At 41.9% G+C, this 20,863-nt stretch overlaps 1 protein-coding gene and 1 pseudogene across 1 annotated transcript in view; both read right to left on the bottom strand.

Annotated features, from left to right (window-relative positions):
- LOC114043203 overlaps nucleotides 1–1,548 on the bottom strand; it is a 19,194-nt pseudogene extending 17,646 nt beyond the window's left edge.
- A 6,896-nt stretch (nucleotides 1,549–8,444) lies between these two features.
- The window catches only part of FBXO21 (F-box protein 21), a 41,908-nt gene continuing 29,489 nt past the window's right edge, over nucleotides 8,445–20,863 (bottom strand). The window contains exons 10-12 of the mRNA XM_027863718.1: nucleotides 18,709–18,899; nucleotides 17,278–17,435; nucleotides 8,445–11,453 (exon numbers count right to left, since the gene is read on the bottom strand). Coding sequence (XP_027719519.1) covers nucleotides 11,266–11,453; nucleotides 17,278–17,435; nucleotides 18,709–18,899 — 537 coding nt within the window. The 3' untranslated portion in view covers nucleotides 8,445–11,265. The remainder of the gene's footprint in view (nucleotides 11,454–17,277; nucleotides 17,436–18,708; nucleotides 18,900–20,863) is intronic.

Here is a 20,863-nt window from a genome sequence, read left to right on the forward strand (position 1 = left end):
CTTCTCTAGTGCTGGTTTGGGAGGGTGGGAGGGAGACAGTTTGGAATTTAAAATGTAACAAATAAAATAAAATAAAATAAAAGTTGGCTTCAGAAAGTGATTTCAGAGAAAGCTATTTCATCATGCAAATCACTATACAGGATTTTCAGACCCATAATGTTCAAGATACATATTGTGTTTTTATTGCTTATGCTTAAGATTATACCCAAAGGTCAAATTATAAGGGCTGAAGTAAAATTGTAGTTTCAGTAGCGTCATTACCAACTCTGAAGAATTTGCTCGTTTAGGATAAAGCTTCCCCAAAATGATGCAAGCACAAACACTTGAAATGGTGAGGGATAATTTTTCTTCACACCCCATCAACAAAATGAAAGTGAAGGAGAGAGGAGTGTGGGCTGAAACTGACAAGGAAGTTGCCATGGGTACCCTGTTGGGGATGCAGGAAGAAATGGGTGCTTGGAATGCTGATAAGTGAAAGGACGCTGATTAAGGAGATGCACTGATAATGACGTTGGAGAAAGCTTTTTGGTGGTGGTGGTGGGGGCTGGGGGGAAGGGTGGTCTGAATACTGCAGGGAAAAACTCTGCCCAGGTGAGTACAGGAGGGAGCACATCAGATCCAGAGCCACGAGAGCTGGGGTCTGAGCCCAACTTGGGCACTAATCATCTTGGTCGAGTTTCAAACTCTCAAAGGTCTGAAAATGTTTCAGTCAATACTGCAGAAAGGGATCCTCTGTTCACTGTTGAAGGGGTTGGCTGTGCAGTTTTTACTCCATGCTTAGGAGAGAGGTGTTTCCCAAAAATAATATGAGGGAATTTATCAGAAAAACAAGTTTCAGGATGTCTTCTGGAGACCAGTTTACATTCAGCCATATGTCATCCAGAATAGCACAGGATAAGAATGACTAGACTCTAAGCCTCTTGAAGGCAGGAACTCTATCTTAATGATCTATGTATCCTCACAATGCGTAATGCCTAGGTATAAATATTAATTAATGATTATTAAGGTTAAATTTTGTCAGAACATATCTTGTTTGCCAAGGCAGGAGAGTATGTAATACATTAAAGAAATGTTTTTTAGGGGGCAGGTAGGTGGCGCAATGGATAGAGCACCGAGTCTGGAGTCAGGAGGACCTGAGTTCAAATTCGGCCTCAGACCAGAAACTTGATACCTACTAGCTGTGTGACCCTGGGCAAGTCACTTAACCCTGATTGCCTGACCAAAAAAAAAAAAAAATTTTATAAAAAGTTTTGGGGGATTCTGGGGGAAATGGTGGAAAGAGAGGTTTCCTATAAGTAGTGCCATACCCTACCTGAATAATACAAGGGAAAACACCTTAAACGAGGAAAACTCAGAAAAGACAAAATGAGTGAGAGAAACCAACACAAGTGACTCTTACAGAAAAAAAGAAAGTAAATGAACGTCTAGTGACCAGGCCAGTGATCAATGTCTTCTGTTTCCCATACCCTGGCATAAAGATGCTGACAACTCAGTGAATATCATGCCTACTGCAATTTTAGGCTCCTGACTTTTGGAATCGGCCCCCATCGGGGCAGTTGCAATACCCTGTCAAGTTGAGGCCTGTGAATCAGGCCAAGAAGGAGAGGGGGTGGCTATGGAGGAGTGTGGAGTCTATGGGACAAGGAAGCGGAGGAAGGAGGAGAACGGCGGCGGAGCTTGGACGAAAATTCACTCCACTCTGCATCTGCTTCTCTGCCTGGTTTCAACTCCGTGGAACCAGACGCCCCTTGCAGGTTAAGCTCATCACCTGGCTGCTCACTCAAGCCCTGACTGACACCACCTCCCTCAGCCTCCTCTCCCTTCTGACCGTAGGGCTGGACGATGGAGGACCAAATTCCTCCCAATGCTTTCCTTTATAGAAAATAGAAACTGGACTTTCGCTCAGCCCCCCTGCAGCTGCTTCTCTGCCTAGTTTCAGCTCCTTGGAACAAGATGAACCTGCATTGGGTACTCCCTGCTGCCCCACCTCCCCCGCCCCAGCCTCTGCTTCCTGCCTCCTTTTGTGTGTTATCTTTCTCTTTAGACTGTAAGCTCCTTCAGGGCAAGGGCTGTCTTTTTATTAATTGTGTCCCCACTGCTTAGCACAGTGCTTGGAGTTTAATAAATGGTTACTGGATTGGATTTATTGGAAATTGGATACTGCACAAGAGGAAATAGGCAAGCACAAAAAGGTGCAAGAAAAAAAGAGAGAGGAGACCCAATAATACAGGAAAAGCATCTCTCTCAGCAGTGTCTCCGGGCTCCCTCCCCTTACACTTTCATGGTGGTGGAGAGGGTGGTAGAGGCCAGAGGAATGGGACAGGTAAAGACGGTGATTAGGCCTAATTACTTTGGCCTCTGGGACTCTCCTGGCAGCAGAGGTCTAACTGGTCGCTCTTATCCTGTAAGGGAAATAGCCCTTATTTAATCCTGGTGGCCTGAGAGGACAAGAATCAGTCAGCAGAGGCCTGAGTGAGTGGGAGAGGGGACATGGAAGAAAAGTGCTGTGCCTTGTGAAAGAACAGGATTGGCATTAAAGTACATTTTCATCAAGGATACCAGAGAAAAATCAGTAAAGTGATATATCTAGACAGAAGTAATTGAGGTAAAATGAACAAGAATTATGGAAAAAAAAAACACAACAAAAGACCATTTCAATACACAAGTACTTTGCAACAAAGGAAACAGTCTAAATCCCGTGAAGATAGCACAACAAATTCACCAAGGCCTCTGAAACAATGGGGCAACTTGGAAGAACCTCTAGAATGGGTCTAAGGAGCAAGGAAAGAATTAAGTAAAAATATCAGAGGAATAAGGAAGAAATTGGAACTTTTATGGAAGAAATTACTAGGTCTAATTAGGGTACTCCATAACTATAGATTGTCTGAAAAAGAAAATATCAGAGTTAGAAGGCAAAAAATGCAGAAACAAAAGGAAAGCAATGGAACAAAATCTAAAAACCCAAACAATCCCACCAAGATTAGAACACCCAGGACCTCTACCACACAAAAATACTGAATTTGAAAATAGGATGCAAAGAGATAATCTAATAATAACAATTCTTCCAGATAAATACAATAGAAAATAAAACTTGAATGTCACAAGCCAATAAATAAACACAGAAAAATTCCCCAGAAGTTTGGAAGCAGATGGTAAAGTTCAGATGGAAAGAACCCACAGGACTCCAACAGAGAGAAACCCCAAGTAACATTCTCGTGAAATTTCAGGATTATAATATAAATGAACAACTTTTATAGCTGGTGAGGAACAGAGCCTTCTGATTTCAAGAAGAACCAATGAGAAAACCACAAGATTACTCCATGGTTATATGAAATCAACATGCAAATTGACCAAGTAGCAGAAGGTTAAATACTTTCACACAGTAATGAAAGACTAAGAAATGAATTGTTTATTTTCCTGTGATTGTGGCTGTAAAAGGACATGAACGTAGGTAACTGTTTGTTTTTCTTTAAAAAACGACTTGTATATTGCCTGAGTGGCAATGAGAATCAATAACCTAAGGAAGCTAAGAAGTTGTTGGTATAAGAAGAAAAACTGGGACAGAAGGTGGAGGAGGTGATTTACTATTTCAGACAAAAACAACCCCATCTCCTTATTAATAAGGCAATATTATAGGCAGCAGGATACAATAAAGTAGCACCTGCCAGATGGGGAGAGGAGAGGTTGAGACATGGAGGTGGTTAATGACTGGTCAGGGCTTGAAAAGAGCAGGGGATGAAAGGCTTTCAATTTCTTCCCCTGCCTTTGGGGTGGAGAGAGACTAAAGATAATAATGTTGAGAGGCAGATCACAGAGGAAGGAATGGGAGGTAGATGTAGCAAGCATACCAGCATCCCACAGTCTCTTTACACAAATGTGCTGATGCATAAAGGAGTTATGATTAAATGATAGGTAGGTGATGGAGTAGGCAGGATGTTGGATTTGGAGTCCAGAAGACCTGAGTTCAGATCACCTCTTAGACACTTACTAGCTAGTATGACCTGAAGCAAGTCAGCCTCTCAGCCTCAGTTTCCTAATCTATAAAATGGGGATAATAACCAAATTTACTTTACAGGGTTGCTGTGAGGACCAAATGAGATAATATGTAAAGCACTTTGTAAACCTTAAAGTCAGTTAAAAAGTTAGTCTAAAAGCCAGATATAATAATGGCATCCTTCATAGACTATGATGTAATATACTTAGTAATAAAAGACCTATAAGCAGAAGACACAGGCCTCACTTGAGGATAAATAATAACATCCTGAATAATGACCAGGTCAAAAAACAAGTGACAGAAATGATAAATAATTATGTTAAAAAATGATAGAAATGAAGCAATATACCAAAACTCTGGGGACACAGCTGAAGCAGTCTTCAAGGTGAAATTGATATCTAAGAGAACTTATGTTAACAATACAGAAAAAGAGAACTAATAAACTCAGCATGAAATTAGAAAATCAGAAAATAAACATATTAGCAATCTTAAAATAAGTACAAATGAAGGCAGTGTGGAAATCAGAGGAGACTCTGAGGAACTAGAAACTAAAGTGATTATAGAACTGATAAACAAACCTAAGAGCTGGGGTTTTTGAGGACTGACAAAATCAATAAACCATTAGCTAACCTGATTAAGGAAAGAGAGAGGGGAAAATTAAATTACCAAAATAAAAAATGAATGAAGTGAACTCAGAACACAGAGGAAATAAGTTATCAGGAACTACTATACAGAAATACTCACCAGAAAAAATAAGAAAGCAAAGGAAATTGATGAATATATATACAAAATACTTTATCTAAAGAAAAACCCAAAAAACAAAAAGCCAAGACAGAGAAATTAAGCAGCCCATTCTCAGAAAAGCAAATTGAACAAGCCAAAGTGGGGGGAAAAAATCACTGGTTCAGATGGATTTACAAGTGAATTCTATCAAAATTTAAAGAGTAATTAATACCTATGCTTTAAAAAATTATTCCCCCAAAGAGAGATACAGTCTACCAAATTCCTTTTATGAGACACATATGGTCCTGTTACCTCCACAAGGGAGAAAAAAAGCAGAGAAAGAGAAGTATTGACCACGGTCACTAATGAATATTAATGTAAATTTTGGCTGTAAGTCCTCACTAGGAACCTATAAAAATAAATTCAGAAAATAATTTACTATGACCAAATTAGATTTATGCCAGGGACATAAATTCGACATTTGGACAATGATCATAATTAATCATGTAAACAAACACTATAACAAATGCATATGATTATTTCAGCAGATGAAGAAAACACCTTTGACAAAATGCAGCCCTCATTTGTGTTGTTACTGTTCAATTGTCTTCAGCTGCGTCTGACTCTTCCTGACCCTATCTGGGGTTTTCTTGGAAGAGATATGGTGAGTCATTTGCCATTATCTTCTCTGGCTCATTTGACAGATGAGGAAACTGAGGTAAATAGGGTTAAGTGACTTGCCCAGGATCACAAAGCTAGTAAGTTGACTGAAGCCAGATTTGAACTCAGGGAGATGACCCCAGGCTTGGCACTCTATCCACTGTGCCACCCAACTGCCCTCATTTATGTTAAGATCCCATAAAAAGGACAAGAATGGAAGACCTTTCCTTAATACGACCACAAGCATATGCTTAAAACCAAAAGCTGACATTGTCTACAATGGTGAAACACTGACTACTAGAAGCTTTCTAAATTCAAACGGGTGAAATAAAGGTGCCCCCTCTACCCACTATTATATGAGTTAGCTTTGGGAACATAAGCTATAGCAAAAATGCAGGAGGAGAAGATCAAAAGTATAACTATTGGCAGAGAAGAAACAAAATAACCCTGCTTGCACATGACAAAGTGTACTTAGAAAACCCCAGAGAATTGGCAAAGAAGTGGAAACAAAAGCTTTAGGTAAAACCTATGGCTATTATGTAGCCATTGGTATTTCTATATAGTACTAATAAAAGTCAAGAAGAAAAAGTAAGACAAATATCATTTCAAATAACTAAAAAATGCATACAAACCAGGGAATTAATACACAAAGACATACAAGATTTGAGAAAAACCAGAAAGCACTCTTTGAAGAAACGAAGGAAGAAAAATATTGGAGAGATATTCACTGCCCAAGGTTGAGTTGTGTCAGTAACAATAATTTAAAAATTACATGAACTAAATTAATAGATTGAGTGCTATAACACTCAAATTCCAAGGGAATACTTTATAGTACATGATAAAAAAAAACAACAAAAAATTCATTTGAAGGAAAAAGGTATTTGAAGGGAAATCCTAAGAAAAATATGAATGACAATCTACATTATAAAGCAACAGTAATCAAAATTACTTGGCATTGGTTAAAAAAACAGAAAAGTCGATGCAGATGGGGGCTGGGAGCAGGCTAGATGAGCAAGAAACAGAAGTCAAAAATAGTAGTCCTGTGTTTGAAAAACATGAGTTATCGGGGAAAGGGCTCTATTTTTTAACTAGAACTGCTGGGACAGCTGGAATGTAGTTTGGCACAAATCAAGTTTAGACCAAGACCTTAGGCTGTATAATACTACACGTGCTCAAAATGGATGCATGACCTAAATATAAGAGGTCAAGCTATTTTTAAACATTAGAAAAGTGTTTAATTCAGTGCTTTCCAAAATTCTGGCTAGGGGGAGAATTTTTAAAAAAAAATTATTCTTAAATTTACTGTCTTTTGTTTTTTCATCATCTACATTTCCCAATATATCCCTTCCCCTCCCAGAGAACCATCCCTTTTAACAAGGAATAAAAATTAAAAAAAAAAAAAGGCAAAATTACCACATCAAAAAGGTCTCAAATTGGAGGAGAAGGCAATAGTACCTGAAGTGGAGGGACAAAAAGTGTTCTCTGGAAGGTGGGGCTAGAACTGAGTTTCAAAGAAACTAGGGATTCCTAGAAACCTAAGTGAGGAGGTAGGGCATTCCAAAGATGAGGGGAAGAGTACAAAGTCATGGAGATGGGAAACGAACTCCATGTGCCTGAGGCAGGTCGTGAAAAGCCAGGAAAGGGTGTGTCAGACAGTAATTTATATTTGATCCTAGAAGACTTGGTTTTTTCCTCACTGTGAGGTGGGGATAATACTGCCAACACAGGGTTAGGAGAAAATGTTCTGTAAGTTCTAAAAAGTATGACATAAATGTTTATTATTATTTCAAAGATCTAAAGACTGAGGTGAAAAATTACCAGCTCTTAGGGTATAAGAAGAAATATATCCTGCATCAGAAGATGACATGGACTCTTGAATTTATTTTTGTCAGTTTGAATACAGAATCTCCATTAATTTGAATCATTTCAAGGAAGATTGCTATTGTCCAGTCGTATCCAGCTCTATGTGACCCCATGGGCTTATTAGTCTGCATGGTTTTCTTGGCCAAGTTACTGCAGTGGTCTGTCATGTCCTTCTCCAGTGTGCCCCTATTTTACAGATGAGGAACTGAGGCAAGTAGGGCTTAAGTGACTTGCCCAGGGTCACACAACTAATAATTGTCTGAGGTTAGATTTGAATTCAGATCTTCCTGACTCCAGGCCTGGTGCCCTATCTACTGCACCACCTAACTTCCCCTTTAAGGAAGAAAGAGAATATTAAATACTATGGAAGTGACTTAAATACCTGCAGAATTCTCTTCCTTTTCTCCCAGATGTTCTTCTTTTGATTCATTTCTTCTCTACCAGCTACGTCTCCATTCCATTCCCCCATTTTTTCAAAATGCTATTTTATAAAAAGCTATTGGTTTTAACCAAGTACACCTCCCCCTCCCTCCCATGCAACTGCCACGTCTGTCATCAACTCCCCAGCACCATTCCCAGCTGAAGAGGAGGTAGGGGGAGGCTCTCTCTAGGCAGTTCACACGGGAAGAACCAACCCACTCTTGCTAAATGTTGACCTCTTTTTGTTAAACATCCTGGTCAGTGGTTAGGTGTTCCACATATCTGCTCTGGAGGGATACAAAATTAATGATTGCAAAAAAGAAAACCACACTTTCTTCTCAAGATCTCAACCCTCAGCACCGAAGAGTTACACATCCAACTCCCCCAACCCTTCACCCCCCACCCCAATGGTTTTGTTGAGTTCTACTACCAGGGAAGAAACTGGTTGGATGATGCATTAGAATGCCCAGGGAAAAAGTCATCTAAAAGTAAGGCAAAATACATTGAACATGTTGGGGACCATTTTTTTTTTTTGTGGGGAGGGCTTTTCATTCAATGTGTCCCCTCCCCCTTTACTTCTTAAACACAGGAACAAACAGGAAATTTACATCAGCAGTTCATTCAATCTTAATAATTTCAAAGTATTGTCATGTGGCCATAATAAAGGCATCTAAGAAATGTGGAAGGCAGGGCTTCGCCTTCTACCTTTATTCACCTTGAATAGTAATGACCTAAAAAATGTTAGGGATCAAAGGGTCTGGGAATATAGAGAAGAGCCTGTAAATGCTGACACGATTTTATTTAATACTGAGAAAGTGAGACAATCCAGAATTGGAAGTGCCTGTCACTGCAAACACACTTTGATTTACGAAGACATCATGAAATGTAACAATGATTGATAAACAGTACTTTCTGAAAGAAATGCCTCTGTCTTTGAAGACCTGATAGAAAGAACTAGTCACACAGTCAAGGGAGACAGAACTAAACCAAATTACAACTTACACACTGATCAGAACAAGATTAACTTTCTCCCATCCAAATCTTGCTTTGGTAGCCTGCCGCCTCGAGGGAGGCTGACTGGGAGGTTGTTTTGAACACAAGAGTCACTGACCAAGTTTTTGCAATGAGCTAAATGTACCTGAACACCAAAGCCTCACTCTTTCTACCTCTTATTTTATGACACCCACCCACCCAATGTGATAATTAAAAAGCTGTAAATTTTTGCGTTACAAACATTTATTCTGAATGATTAGTCACAGGCTTGTAAAAATTAATCCTTCAGTGAAATCAGACATGCAAAGTTATCCCACTTTTACTCTCCAGTGTTATACAAAGTTTAGCACAGAATACACTTTCTGGGCCATTTTTAGGCCAGAAAAGGTGAGACATTTTACTCATGTCACTTCTAGGTTGTGGGCATGATGTGAAATTGGGCAGGTCACCTTTACTGATGGTCTGGATGAAATTAATCATTTATTAATTATATCTCAAAATTCAAATATGAGTATTCACTTGGGGAAAAAGGGATGAAAATATGTCCAAACATTTAACATTTTTTTAACACTGTAAAGGTTCTATTTACAGATTAATGTAATAGGCTGCTTTAAAGTGGACAAAAGTTTTGGCAATTTTTAAAGAGAAACTTACAATTTATTGGCACATTGGGTTCAAAACAGACTTCTAGAAAAATATAAAGTGCCCAAAGGACAACTTACATTAAGAACTGGCACCTGCTTCCTGGAACCAAATGAAGGGTCACTTAAGGAGCACATTTATAAACAGTCTAAACACATATTTACAATTGTCTCAGCAAAGTCAAAACCAACCATATTCTGATCTTTACTTCTATAAATCATTGTCAAGTGCTCTCCCTTAAGCAGGACAGGCTCTCCAAAAGAGGCTCCTGGAAGATCAGCTACTTTCACACTTTCAAACTCCAGTCCAAGTGACCTGCCTTGAGTCTGGACAGAAGAGGGATGTGGAGAGTGGCCAGAGCTCCTCTTTGAGCTGGTGGGAGCTGTGTGGCCAGGGTCTCTGTGAGGTTGTCTAATGCTACGTGGCCTTCCCCAGGGCTGCTGTGGTCCCTAGGGTTTTACTGTGTAAACATAAAACATTCATCAATATGTTGAGAAATAGTGCATGCAAGTCAACAGACAGAACGTGGAGGAGTGGAGAGCGCACCTCCCCTCCCTAGAGCCCTACTGTCACTATAGCAATTGCGATGCCTTAAGCTCACAGGCACAAGGATTAGAAGCCGACTCCAGCAGCAGCACCCCTCCCCTTAAATATGGCATTAGCTCATTTTAGGGTTGCCAAGCTTCTGCAAAGCACAGGGGTCTATCAAACAAGTGACGAAGCTGTGTAAATGCTTGGCACCTCCACATTCCAAAGCTATGTAAATCTCAAAGAAGACAACAGCAGACTAGTGGTTTACTATCCCAGACTTTCCCCAAGCAACTTAATCACAGTTTGCTTGTCCTGATACTTTTCTGGCCCTAGGTACTTCCTAAGGGCTATGAAACAGCTCATTTCCTTCTCCTTCCCTGGCAGGCTGTTCAGGTCAAAAGGGAGACAGGTCATCAGACTTGCCTTTTTTAGGTCTTGGGAGGTTAGGTGTCATGAGAAGGCACCTAACTGGCTTTAAGCATCAGATGGACACTTGTCCATGGTGTGGAAAGTGATAGATCATTGAACTGAGCCCTTGGCAAGGATCACTTCCTGCGGGAAGGATAGTCTTATTCGCCAAATTTAAATAGTGTAAAGGCAACAGTATTGAGTTCATATAGAAAAACCCATCAGAGCACATTTCTCTCATGAATGTTCTTGAAATAGCTTACTGTGTTAGAAATGGAATACAGTGACCATTAAGTGGGGTAAAGACATGACCTCCTGAGCTAGAAGAAGGAACTGAGAACAGGAAAATGGACAAGGCTCCCCACATTTTAGAGAAGATGCTTCCTATTTCTTGTGTTTCAAAGACCAGGAAGAAAGTTCAAAAGGTCATTAAACTCACTGAAATGAGGGTCTCTGGAAAGAGAGGCCCAAGTACTTTCCAGCCACATTCCTGGGATCACTCACAAGTCAACTTCCAAATATTTAATTAAACTTGTGGATAAATAAGACAAATTCGACTTATGATTGCACAAATTCCAAGGGAAATTCGATTTAAAAAATTATTATAAACACATATAACCCCTTCTCGCTCAAAAAAAATAAATCCTCATAGACACAAACTACATTAAGCACAAGATTTAAAAAATGGTTAAGAGGTTAAATACAGTGCTGACCAGAAGACCTTGAGAACAATAATTCCTAACAAATTGTCTCCTCAGGACAAGCCGTGTCACCGCCGACCAGACTGCCTTCCAAATGATTACGCTCTTGCCGGAGGCAGGTGACATCATCTTCGTCTCTGAGTGCTAGCACGCAGTAGAATTATTTCACTTAGAAGGTAGCCAAGATCATTGGTTAAGAAGTGCAATTCCTGGTTGGAGATCGAGCCCGAGGACCACGGGGACAATGTGCTCCCAGAAGCCAGTCCTCGTAGGATAGAGCAGCAGCCGTGGCAGAGACACACGCACTCACCCACTGTCTTCTGCCTACCCTCACTCTTTATCCTCTTTCTTGGTATTGTAAATATTCTGCACCGTTTCACATACAAACTCTGAATCCTCTGGGTACCGGATTTCTAGCTCTGTGTTGGCTACATAATGAGTTCCAGTAAACTCTGAAAAATAGCGACCAACATCAGGGTGAGAGATTTCTTGAGGCTCCATGTTATATTCCAGATTTTCTGTTGGAAGAAGAGAGGCAAATCAATATTGGAGACAAAAACGGACCTTTCCGCAGCAGCTTATCCAGAGAACTTTGTGCTTGCCTAAAGGGTGACGGGGCATGGAGGCCACCCTACGGTGCATAAGGGGTGTTCGAGTCAGCGGTTCATGTGCCCCAGTTGGAGCCAGAGGACACGGGTTGGATCTTCAGTCTACAATGACTTGGACCTCTCTGGGCCTCACTGGGAGAGGTGAGAGAAGGCCCGTCACTGGCCTTGAAGACTCCAGATTGTACCAGAAGTCACACCTCCTGAGGCAGCCCCTTTCACTTTGGAGGGCTCTGATTGTTAGGAAGCTTTTCCTTACAGAATACTATTAATAACACCCCTGCTGTAGTGCCTTATGGTTTGCAGAGTTGTTTCTTCATGGCAAACCTATAAGCTCTGTAATAGAAACATTATTACCCTCATTGGACAGAAGAGGAAACTGAGGCTGTGAGAGGAGGGCTTTGCTCTTGGTTTCCTGGTTAGTAAATGTCCAGGCAGGACTCCCATCCACCTCCCGGGCCAGTCTGCTTCCTGCTGAGTGCTGCTGTCCCTCTCATCACAAGCCATAATCAATCCTGGCCACTTCTCCAACAGGTCCCAGAATTGAAAAAATGTGACAGTTTTTCAAATGCTTCAAGATAGCCATCACATACAGTAAAAACAACACTTGTTCAGAAGTGAGAGGCTACGCATTAAAATACCACTTAGGACACACCACGTGTGCCGGCTGGGCCAAGTCACTTAATGGCCCTGTGCCTCAGTTTCCTTATCTGTAAAGTGGAAGGGCTCAGCCTGAGCATTTCCGAGGTGCCTTCCTAGCACAGATGTAGGAGCTTCCAGCAGTGTTAGCCTCTGCTCTGTCTCAGGAGAACCACTGCTCCAGCTTTCCTACAGCCAGACCCAGAGAGCCGAGGCTGGGAAATGACCACAACATTAAGGACTCATTGTCTTTTTAAATGAAAATGTTTGGTTTTAAAAAATGTATCATGAAGCTACCTCAACATACTGTTGGCCTTTCAGCAGGTCTTTGGTGGAATGCCTCAGTTTCCCTATCAAGAAAACTCTGGTTCCCAAACCAGAAGAAGTGAAGTATTTCTTTAAAAGTCTGACTAAATGCTCCTCAAAGCAAAGCCATATAATTAAAAAAGCATATCGAAGGATTCTCTCTTTACATGACAGCATCTGAGGTGATGATACAACAATAAGTCTGGTGGAGAGCAATTTGGAACTATGCCCAAAGGGCTATGAAAATGTGCATACCCTTTGACCCAGCAATCGCACTTCTGGGGCTGTATCCCAAAGAGATCACACGAATGGGAAAAGGACACACATGTACAAAAATATTCATAGCAGCTCTTTTTGTGGTGGCAAAGAATTGGAAATTGAGAGGATGCCCATCAAGTGGGGAATGGCTGAACAAGTTTGTGGTATATGAATGTAATGGAATCCTATTGTGCTATAGGAAATGATGAACAGGCTGACTTCAGAAAAATCTGGAAAGACTTGTATGGTCTGATGCTAAGTGAGGTGAGCAGAACCAAGAGAATGTTGTACACAATAACAGCCATGTTGTGCAATGACTAATATTGATAAACTTAACCCTTCCCAGCAATATAAGGATCTAAGACATCTCCAAAGGCCTCATGATGGAAAATGCTATCCACATCCAAAGAAAGAACTATGGAGTTTGAATGCAGATCGAAGCACACTATTTGCTATTTTTTTTTTCTTCTGTTGAGTTTTGTTTCCTCTTTCTGGTGGTTCCTCCTATTGGTTCTAATCTTTCCTTACAACATCACTAATGTGAAAATATGTTTAATAGGAATGTATATGTGTAGCCTATATCAGACTGTGCATCATCTTGGGGAGGGTGCTGGGGAGCAAGGCGGAGAAAAATTTTAAACTCAAAAGCACATGGAAGTGATTGTTGATAAATCAAAATAAATTAATAAAAAAAATCAGTTAAAAGAAAAAAAAAACAGTTAAGTCTCTGAAAGCGTCAATGGCTTTGACAAAATCCAAACTTTTAATGGCTAAGGAAACATCTCTTCTTTTGAGGATTATTTATAACCAGTAGCAAGAGGAACCAATTAGCAAAGACTCAGAGGCGAGCAGCCCTCAGGGAGCGCTCAGGATGATGTAACCATAGCAGGCTGAAACCTGGACAAGGGGGAAGTCAAGCTGGGGCCCACGTTCTGTTTGTATTCTCTGCTTTCCAAACTTAGAAAGGGGAGACAGGACGATGAGAAAGGGAAGGAAACTAGGAGTCCTACCAAGAGACAATCCCTACACCTGCCTTCCACAGAGAGACCACTTCTGTTCACAGCAGGCAAACAGCTTAAAGTAAAGTTAATTCAGGTGGGTCATTGAGCCCAACAGACTTAATTTCTAGTTTCTCTCTAGTGATTCAGCCAAAAATTTGTAGCTTTGGTCTCCTTCATGTTTTACTACACAGCAGTGTGCTGGCTGGCTGTGTACCTCCTGGGAGTAGCGGAGGTGCGGTGGTTAAGGAGGGTCAGCTTCTTATTTATGATGCTGTTAAAGACAGCTTGACTGTATGGCAACGTGGACGGTGTCCTGGGAATCGGGACGAACAGCAGACATGGAGAGGAGAGGCAAATGCTTGGGTGAAAGCAGCAAAGAGGCACAGAAGAGCCCACAAGGGGGCTCCCACCCCACTCCTGGCAGCAGCTGGAGAGAAGCATGAAGCCTGGCTGCCGGGCACTGCCCAGCTCAAGCCCCTCGCCAGGTAAGCAGTCTGGCAGGGCACAATTCCTAGCAGCACCGAGGAAACCAGAAGGGGTACAGTTCTGTGCCTGAGATAATGAAGATGGCTGGTCATGATGACACCAAATCCCTAGGGACTAGAAATCACAGGGGGAAAGTAAATATTCATCTAATGAGAAGGATTTAGACCACAGAAAAGAGGAAGCTTCCCAAAACATTTATCTGGAGAGAGGAAAAGACAAGGATGGGAGGCAAAGTAGTATATTACACCAAAGCATTTAAAATACGGACTTGTGAAAGCCCAGAAAACCTTGAGCAATGCTCCCCTGCATCTGAAAGGGCCATTCGATTTTGGACTCTGACACACACGAAGAAAAGCGAGGCTGAATTCTGGGAGCCAATGTGCACTCAGGTTTTTAGAAGACTGGGGAACCTTCAAGCTGCAACAGAATGATTTGTATTTCAGGAGATCTGAACAAATTAGGAGTCTGGATGGAGCAGAAATGGAAGACTGCTCTCAGATGGCTGTGATGGGCCTTGGTTTCCTTATCTATTCTTGCAGTTGTTTGTCTGAAGAGGACCATTCCTTATCTACAGAGGAAGTTGGAACACATCATCTCTAAAGTCTAGGAATTTGTAAAAGAAGCAAAATGTGCCCTCTGGTGGCAAAAGCTTCACATTCAGTTGCTTAAAAAGGTTCTCATTTTGGTTAGGTCTCTTATTTAATTACACAGATACTATGCAATACTAATGTATTTAAATATATTTAAAATATTAACGTCATTTAAATTCCTCTGGTATGAATTCCATCGTCTGACTCAGTAGGAGATGCAGGGATTGGCTGAGGTCCCTATTAATGGCAACCCTATTAATGTGCTGCTTAGATCCTCATTACTAAGAGGGTGGCCCTGGGTTCTAGAAAGCTACAGCTCCAGAGCACAAACCATGCTACATCCTACTGAATGAGACAAGTTTTACATGTTGATCTGTCACCCAAGGATAAGTCTGCGTAAGTTCAGAAAAGCTCATTATCCAAAGATTTGACACGTGGTGATGAAAGTAATTTGGCCAAAGTGACTCATGGAGATGGCTTAATAAGAGGTCAGGGTGCCCTCACTGAGAAAATCATAGATCCTGCAGGGCTGAGCTATTAATCAAAATCATAATAGCTAACAGCATTTGGGTAGGGATTTAAGATTTGCAAAGCTTTTAACATACTCACAGTAATAAGACTATTAGAGCCAAGCAGGAAAATTCAATCACAGAAGGACATTTGGTACAGAACTAAATTTTAACTAAACAAATCTAGAAATACATGTATTGTTTTTCAGTCGTGTCTGACTCTTCGTGACCTCATTTGGGGTTTTCTTGGCAAAGATACTGGAGCAGTTTGCCATTTCCTTCTCCAGCTCATTTTACAGATGAGGAAACTGAGGCAAAGAAGGTTAACTGACTTGCCCGGAGTCACACAGCTAGTAAGTGTCTGAGGCCAGATTTAAACTCAGGAAGATGAGTCTTCCTGACTTCAGACTCACACCTAAGCTGTCCTAGAAAAACATGTAAATGACCTTTAATAAGAGTTGACAAAACCTGATACTCACATTAGGAGGACCACAGAAGGAGGTGTGCTGGTCAAGTGTCAAGAACCTTAAATGACGAGTGATGAATTCCACTGGCATCCAGTGTCAAGAGGATGACAGGAAAGCCCCACACCCCTCTAGGGAGGGTGTAGAGGGGACATAGTGGGAGGGTGTGGATGGGGTCTGACCAGGCACACTGATGAACTCACCCATGAGCTCATAGACCCACTGAAGCATCAAAAGTAATAACTGAGATACTTGGAGTGAATGACAGGCCTTGAAAGCCAGTCAAGCTGATGTCGACAACTGGTGCTTGATAATTTCCTTTAAAAAAAAAAGTTTTATTTTTGCCTATGTTTTGATGATGTAGTTATTTCTCTTTGGACATCACTTGCTTCCATTCCTATGTTTAAGGACATGAGTGATCCAGGGATTTCAAAGACTTTTAAAAAATTTAAACCTGTAGTGTTGTCTTTTGCACAGTTATTTTATTTATTTTTGAAATGGGAAAACTCAAGCCAAGACAATTAGATAGACCGTGGACCAAAAATCCCCCCAAAATAAAATCCTTTCCATTTTTCCTAGATAATGCTTTGCTTTAAAGTTAATATAAATATTTCAAGTACAGAAATGTTTACCATTGTGGTCTGAATTACCGCTAACTCTTGGAAATAAACGAATATGTTCAAGCATGACCACTGTCTGCTGGGAAACAGCAATCCACTGGATTAGGATAAACAATGTCAGAGGTCTCTTCCAGAGTTCTCACGGGTCTCCCTGCCTTCGATCTCTCCCCACTCCAGGCCATCCTCCACCCGGCTGCCAAAGCGATCTTCCATAGCGTGGGTCTCACCATGTTATCAGTGTTACCTCCAGGATCAAATATAAAATCCTGTTTGGCTTTTAAAGCCCTTCACCCCTTCCAGGCCTCACACCTTACTCCTTTCCACGAACTCTCTGACTGAGCCTTAGTGGCCTCCTGGACGTTCTGCACACAGGACACACACCTCCCAACTCTGTGTCTTTTCACTGGTTGTCCCTCAGGCCTGGAATCCTCTCCCTCACCTCTGCCCCCTAGGCCTCCTTCAAGGCTCAACTCAGACCCCACCTTGCAAAAAGGACCTCTCCCTCTTGTTCACAGGGCTTTCCTTCCCCCTGAGATCACTGTCTCTAGCTAGTGTCTACACAGCTATTTGCAGGCTACCTTGTGGATCGAGCTCCTGCAGGATCCGACAATGCTTCTTCCTTTCTTTGTGGGCCCCGTGCCGAGTCAGCACTTCATGATGCTTGCTCCCATGCACCATGCTATTGGTTCATTTTGAGCCAGGTTGAAATATGTCCTATAAGGCCCACAGGACAGTAATAACAAGCCCGAAAAGTGGTTTGATGTAGAGACATCCCGGATGCATGAGGAAAGGGTAACCGACGATGGTAAGCACATTGAGGAGTCATGACCGTCAATAAACACACAGCTCTCCGGGCCAACTCACCTTGGGCTGCGTACCTACACGATCCGTCTTCCACTAGCACGTTGTAGAACGGCTGATGGTGGCCATGAGGCAAGCTGTGCACATTCATGTTTCTGATCCACTCGTGCCCCATCATGCAGGTTGGATCCCACCCGTAGATTACACAGTTATAGCCGTACCTAAAGAAAGGACGGTGGATGATCAGAAAGAATCCTTCTGAAAAGAGTGGAAGGCAGAAATAACGGCACCCCTGCCCATGGCTCATGCTCTTACAAATTCCCCACCTTTCTGTCTCCTGTGTAGAAGACGATTTCAGCCTCATCTTTTTTGCGTTATATAAATCCTCTCCCTTTTCAAGGATTGTCATTTTACTTATTTTGTCCAAAAAAAATCCTTCTCACTGACAACTCAACATTTTTTAAAAAGCAAAGAAAAAAAAGTCTTGGGGAAAGGGAACCCATGACATCATCTGGAGAAATCCAAGATCAACTTTGCCCTGAAATTGAAGACTCCATTCCGAGCACAAGAGCTTGCAGGAGGCACAGAAGACGAGCAGCCACTAAAGAGTTTGAGGAATTCTAAGGCAGGATCATAAAAGGGAAAAGAAGCCTTTTTGTTAACTGCCCCTAAGGATGGGAAGCAGGCTTCACTGGTTAACACTGGAAGCTAACATCATTAGGCTCTGGGACAATGGTATCTCGAGACTTAAGACAATGTCAGGGAGGAGAAGAGACAGAAATAGACTGGGAAAGGTAAGAGGCATAAAAACAAAGCAATGTAAATTTATTTTAAAAAAAAAAAACAATGTGGGGTCAATATTAAACTGCTAACTAGGCAATCACCAACGTTTACTGTTTTTTGGCTCCAGGGTGGCCTGATTGCTCCCGTCCTTCTACAAGAATACAGGGACAGGCCACTGAGCCACAGCGGGGGCAAGGCAAAGGCCTGCCTTTGACACCCACTGGCTGGGTGACCCTGGGCATGTCACTTCATTTCCACAGCTCTGGGCAGCTCTAAGACTGTCCAGCTGCACTGGAGAAGGGCATTTATTCCTGTGGGGGTTCTTTACACTAGAGATGGGGCCTGCAAAATTCCTAAGTGGGGCCTGAATCAGAGGAAAATGTCATTGGAAATGTTTAACAAAATAAAGAAAAAAATATGATACAACACAGATGTTATTTGTGGTTTTCTAAGTCAATCGGCTGTTCTGGGATCAGTTTCTATTTGAGTGTGACATCACTGCTTTCTACCAATGAAATCTCAGGCCGTGTGTGTGTGTGTGTGTGTGTGTGTGTGTGTGTGTGTGCGCGCGCGCGCGTACTTGCCCAGGGAACCGAGGGCAGCAGGCAGCCCACTCACCACCCCAGGACACCAAAGCCCAGTGACTCCTTCAGGAACACAGGGTGGGTGACTCTCCCTTCCGGGGGCCCTGGAGCAGGCTTATACATGCACCTTTTATGTTTCATGATGAGCCCGATGGAGTAGCAGACGTCACGGTGCTTCTCTTCCGACCGATGCTTCACCTCCAGCCCAATCTCCTCCTTCTTGCGCTCAATGTGCTCCAAGGTGTGCTGCACCAAGTAGCCAACTGCCCCGTGCTGGGAGGGGTCCAAGGTCTGGATATGCTGCAGGATGTCTAGTACCTTCAACAGCCAAAGAAGGGCAGGAATGAATGCTCTTAGTTGCACTTTTACTGACAGAAGGCACACCTGGCAAATGAGGAGGGCGAGCTGCTGTCAAACCCCCGAAATTCCAGACTTGGCTGGTCTCGCCCAAGCTGCTTGTCTGTCTTATGACTTTTACTTTATTTTTTTTTTTTGCAAGACCTTACATTAAATTTATTTTATAATTTTTATTATAATAGATTTTTAATAAATACCAATTAATTTTTAGTTTTTAACAATCACTTCCATAAGCTTTTGAGTTTTAAATTTTTCTCCCCCTCCCTCCCAACCTCCTTCCCCAAGACGGTGTGCAATCTGATAACGGCTCTACATATACATTCCTATTAAATATGTTTTCACATTAGTCATGTTGTAAGGAAGAATTAGAACCAATAGGAGGAACCACAAGAAAGAGGAAACAAAACAAAACAGAAGGAAAAAAAAAGAGCAAATAGTATGCTGCAATCTGCATTCAAACTCCATAGTTTTTTCTCTGGATGTGGATAGCATTTTCCTTCATGAGACTTTTGGAGATATGACTTTTGCTTTAAATGCACTGTTGTGTCTGACTCTCCATGACCCCATGGAGAGTTTTCTTGGCAAAGATATTGAAGTGATTTGCCATTTCCTTCTCCAGCTCATTTTACAGATGAGGAAACTGAGGCAAACAGGGTGAAGCGACTTGCCCAGGGTCAGACAGCTAGTAAGTATCTGAGGTCAGATTTGAACTCTTGAGGATGAGTCTTCCTGACTCTGGGTCCAACACTGTGCTACCTGGCTGCCCTTAGTATGGGCTGGCAGGCTTGTTTTTAATGAAGCAATCAGGTTCTTGAGGATCCAAGAGTGTTTTGAAATTTAGCCCATTCATGGTGTGAAAGTTTAGGGAATTATCTGTAGGTAGCATGGTGTAGTGGAGAGAACACTGGAGTAAGAAATAGTCTGCTGGCAATTAACTAGCTGCATGTAGTTAAGTCAGTGTACCTCCCTGGGCCTCAATTTCTCCATCTATAAAATCAAAGTTTTGGGCTACATGATCTCCAAAGACTCCAGCAGCTCAAAGAGTATGTCTGCATCTAGTTATAACCTTTTTTTCTTTAAGCACGCAAAAGGAAAATAACTCACCACACAAAGGAATTGAGAGACAGGATAGATATACCCAAGATGGTGGCACCACTTTCAGACTCAATGCTCCAACAGGGTGCATGATCGGATTGGAGGGGGCCACAAAAAGGGTGCAGGGACAGTGTGAACATCAGTTTCCATTTTGCACACCATACTTGTAATAATTACCAGACTCACACATCAGTCCAGTAGTTATGTGCTATCCTGACTGTCCTCATTATAGAAATTTTTTGTGTAAGTGAGCACTGGGGAAAATCTGTCATTTAGAACTACTCCTTAGATTTTCCCAGCACATCATGTTCCCTTGTTAGGTTAGGAGGTCCAGCTTGCTGAAAATGTAATGTGAGAGAAAAACAAGGATTCTTGGGAGAAGTGAACTTTGCAATGTTTTTCCTCTGCCAGTCACTGAGTCCTGTTGTTAGGATCTGAGAATAGTGAGAGCTCAGGAGAACTACACACATAAAATGCAGATAAAGGTGGCTAAGCCTTCGACATGCATCACTGAGCTAGGTCTCTCATAGTGGACAGTTATTAGAGTTCTTGAAATAGAACACAACCTTAGGATGAGAAGATCTCTGAAAATCAAGAATTTGCTTCCTTGCTTCTTGAGATGAGACTTTCCTGGCTCTCCTTCTGGCCACCAGGTGATCAGTGCAAGGAGCACTGAATTTGGAGGCAAGAAGACCGAGTTCAAATCCAGTCTCAGATACTTCCTAGCTGTGGGACCCTGGGCAAGTCACTTCACCCATGTCTGCCTCTGTTTTCTCATTTGTCAAATGGGGCTAAGAAGAGCACTCTCCTCACAGGGTCGTTGGGAGGAT

This window comes from Vombatus ursinus, unplaced genomic scaffold, assembly GCF_900497805.2.
Source record: "Vombatus ursinus unplaced genomic scaffold, bare-nosed wombat genome assembly UNPS02001287.1, whole genome shotgun sequence".
Lineage (NCBI taxonomy): Eukaryota > Metazoa > Chordata > Mammalia > Diprotodontia > Vombatidae > Vombatus > Vombatus ursinus.